This window comes from Micrasema longulum, unplaced genomic scaffold (genome assembly GCF_059751315.1).
Source record: "Micrasema longulum isolate JH-2025_06_02 unplaced genomic scaffold, ASM5975131v1 h1tg001935l, whole genome shotgun sequence".
NCBI classification, from domain to species: domain Eukaryota; kingdom Metazoa; phylum Arthropoda; class Insecta; order Trichoptera; family Brachycentridae; genus Micrasema; species Micrasema longulum.
Genome location: NW_028279109.1, coordinates 24,994 through 28,095, shown reverse-complemented (window position 1 = coordinate 28,095; position 3,102 = coordinate 24,994). Strand labels below are relative to the sequence as shown.

General features: G+C 46.3%; 1 protein-coding gene across 1 annotated transcript; it reads right to left on the bottom strand.

The window, feature by feature from the left end:
* Positions 1-462: 462 nt before the first annotated feature.
* Positions 463-1,716, bottom strand: LOC148273492 (uncharacterized). The gene has a single exon (XM_088238621.1). The coding sequence runs from the start codon at positions 1,714-1,716 to the stop codon at positions 463-465; it is 1,254 nt and encodes a 417-aa protein (XP_088094747.1).
* Between the last annotated feature and the right edge of the window lie 1,386 nt (positions 1,717-3,102).

Sequence of the window (3,102 nt, the reverse complement as noted above, 5' to 3'; positions counted from 1 at the left end):
TGTAAATGTACACATTATATAGGGCGTGTTGCGGGCTCCCGCTACCTGCGTCCGAACCGGCGTTAGGCCAATACGGGAGTGGGGGGGGAAATACCGCTCCCACTATACCCGGCCGGCGCGCCTCCCCCAAAGTGCATATAGGGAGGTGCCGGCGCTCGGCCCGGTCACTTCGCTGGGAGCCGCCGCACGCGCCACATCAATTACAAAATGCCTTTTTTAAGGCAGTCCTTAGTCTTTATACAAATACAAATATGCATGTTAGGGCAATAACGCGTCAAACGTCTAGATTCAGGCCCTTTTTAGGGCCTGTAACACAAATTCCTGCTCTATAGTACCCCGGTATCGCTAAAGTCAGACCCGAAAGTGGAATATTCATCCTTTATTGTGGGTCCAACATTTAGCCTACAGATACCGGGGGCCCTAACTATATTATTGCATTTCATTCTCATATTTAACCGTCCGTTACACTCCCCCCGATGCCACGCTGTTCGGCTGCGGGGGCATCTTCTTCTCTGGACGGTCCTCTAGCAGTAGTGGGATGAGCCGGATCGCTGGTCGGGCATATTCTCCGGCCGCCGTGTGAACTCGTGCGGTCCGCACCTGTCCATCGGCAGCCAGTCGTGTCTCCATGATCCTCCCTCTTGTCCACTGGTTGCGGGGTGATGATGGGTCGGCGATCACTACAAGATCGCCGACTTTCAATGGCTCCGATCTATCGAGCCACTTTTTCCTCTGTGCTAGTGTAGGCAGAAACTCGCCCAGCCAGCGTCGCCAAAATTTGTCGGCTAGTTGCTGAGCTATCCGCCACTGCTTTCTCAGGCAGATATTCTCCGTTTCTTTGGAGTAGAAGGCGAGATGTGTGCGTGCCCCGGCCGAACCAATTAGGAAGTGGTTCGGAGTCAATGGGGTTTCATCTGCGGGGTCCACCGCCACATGGCTAAGGGGACGGCTGTTTACCGAGAATTCGGCCTCGGCGAACGCCGTCAACAGGGTCTCCTCTCGTGGAGATTGTTCTTTGAGGATAGCGACTAGGGAGGTTTTAACTGATCTCACTAGTCGCTCCCACGCGCCACCCATATGCGGTGAGGATGGCGGTATATACTTCCATTCTACGCCTTTATTTGCAAGTTCTATTTGGAATGCGGCGTCATTATGGAGATCGGCAATTGATTCTCGCATTTCTCTGTCGGCGCCGTGAAAATTTGTTCCGTTATCGGAATGTATCACCCTCGGTTGGCCTCTTCTAGCGGTCATCCGTCTGATGGCTTGGATGGCCGCGTCACTTGTCAGGTATGATGCTAACTCGAGGTGTATGGCTCTGGTCGTCATACAGGTGAATAAGACACCGTATCGCTTCTCCCGGCGTCGCCCTATCGTAACATATAGGGGGCCAAAGTAGTCCAACCCACAGTGGGTGAATGGTCGTTGGTAGCTGGCCACTCGCGCCTCCGGTATCTGGCCCATTTGCGGTGTGCCGGCTCGTCCTCGCCGAACTCGGCAGATGGCGCATCTGTGACTTATATTTCTCAGCGTCCCTCGTAACTTGAGCACGTAGAAGTTACGTCTCACGTCACATAACACTCTCTCCGTCCCCGGATGCCCGGCTCGTCTGTGGTACTCCTCCAGGAGCAGGCGGGTATATCTATGGGCGCCATCCAATATTATAGGCGCCCTCAGTCCTTCTGATGTATCTGTGTTCCTCAAGCGTGTTCCCATTCGCACGGCACCCTTGTCGTCTATGTGCGGCGTCAGCCCGTATAGGCGGCTCCGCGCAGGGAGAGAGGCCCTATATATAATAAATTGATCCGAAAGCTATCAAATAAAATATTTAAATGTTTGTTTTTTTTTTAAAACGAGCTCTTTAATTCAAATTTGGTTAAATTATGCCTTAAAAAAACGCTTTTCATTGTGTGCTATGATATTTTACCTGTATTTATTTATAAATTCGCATAACTCATTTTAACTAAAGAGTTATACGTCGACCAGTTTCGAGGTAACTTCCTCATCGTCGGGACTTGGACTGACTTAGAATTACTCGCGTTGCTATTTATTTTATAAAATATTATATAAAAGAAACAAAGGAATGAAGAAGAAAGATATAAATAGCAACGCGAGTAATTTTATGTTAGTTCATGTCCTAAAGATGAGGAAGTAACCTCCAATAATCGTTTAAAAATAATAAATAATACTAAATATTTTAACAATGTTTGATTATGTCCAAATGCTTGCAGACTGGCTGGATTTCCTCCCTAGGGAGTTGTTCAAATTTAGATTTATTTCAACAGAGGGAAAACATTTTTGAGAAGGGAATATGGACGTCTAGGCATTTACAGGGCTTATGACCTGTCATTGGCTGGTTTAAGTGGCCACTTTACACACTGTGTAACATTCACTATTCTGCCCATGTTTGAACATCCACATTTCCTCAACTCTTCCATCTGTTGACTTTTACTTCACAAAAGTCAACAGATGGAAGAGTTGAGGAAATGTGGATTACCTCACTAAAAAACAAATTATCGTGGAAGCATCTAATATAAATTTCAAATTCAATTTTTTTCAAATTCAAATTATTTATTCACAAAGTAACATAACAAATAACAAAGGATTTAAGACGTTAAATTGGAACTTTATATCAAACCAAGAACCCTTGAGCAATGGTTCGACATTATTAAGGTATAATACTCTCTAATAGCAAGAGTATTTGCCTCTTAAACATAGTTTCACTAATGTGAAAGATGTCGATCTCCAAAGTGATAATGTTCAGCTGCTTGACTGCTCTTCCAATCGGCATGACCAGGGGCAGGTTGGTTCTGGAAACCGGGAGGTAAAACAGTCTGTGCTGACGCTGTCGGAGATAGCCATCAGGAACAAAAAAATTGATACTCCCTAAAATGGCCGAGTTATCGATGAAACCCCTTACGGTCTGAAAAAATGGGTCAGTGTAGACCCATTCCTTCTAAGTTGCAAACCATTGATCCCAAGCATACCCAAGAGGAACCCAGTGGGATAGAGCCACGGATAACTACCATACTCCATCATGTAGAGATACCTCAGAATTTTTTTCTGAACCCTCTCCAACATGAGGGAGTATCTCGCTTCGTG

Excerpts from the sequence above, each read along its gene's own strand:
- LOC148273492 (XM_088238621.1), bottom strand. The coding sequence starts at position 1,716 with ATGGGAACACGCTTGAGGAACACAGATACATCAGAAGGACTGAGGGCG.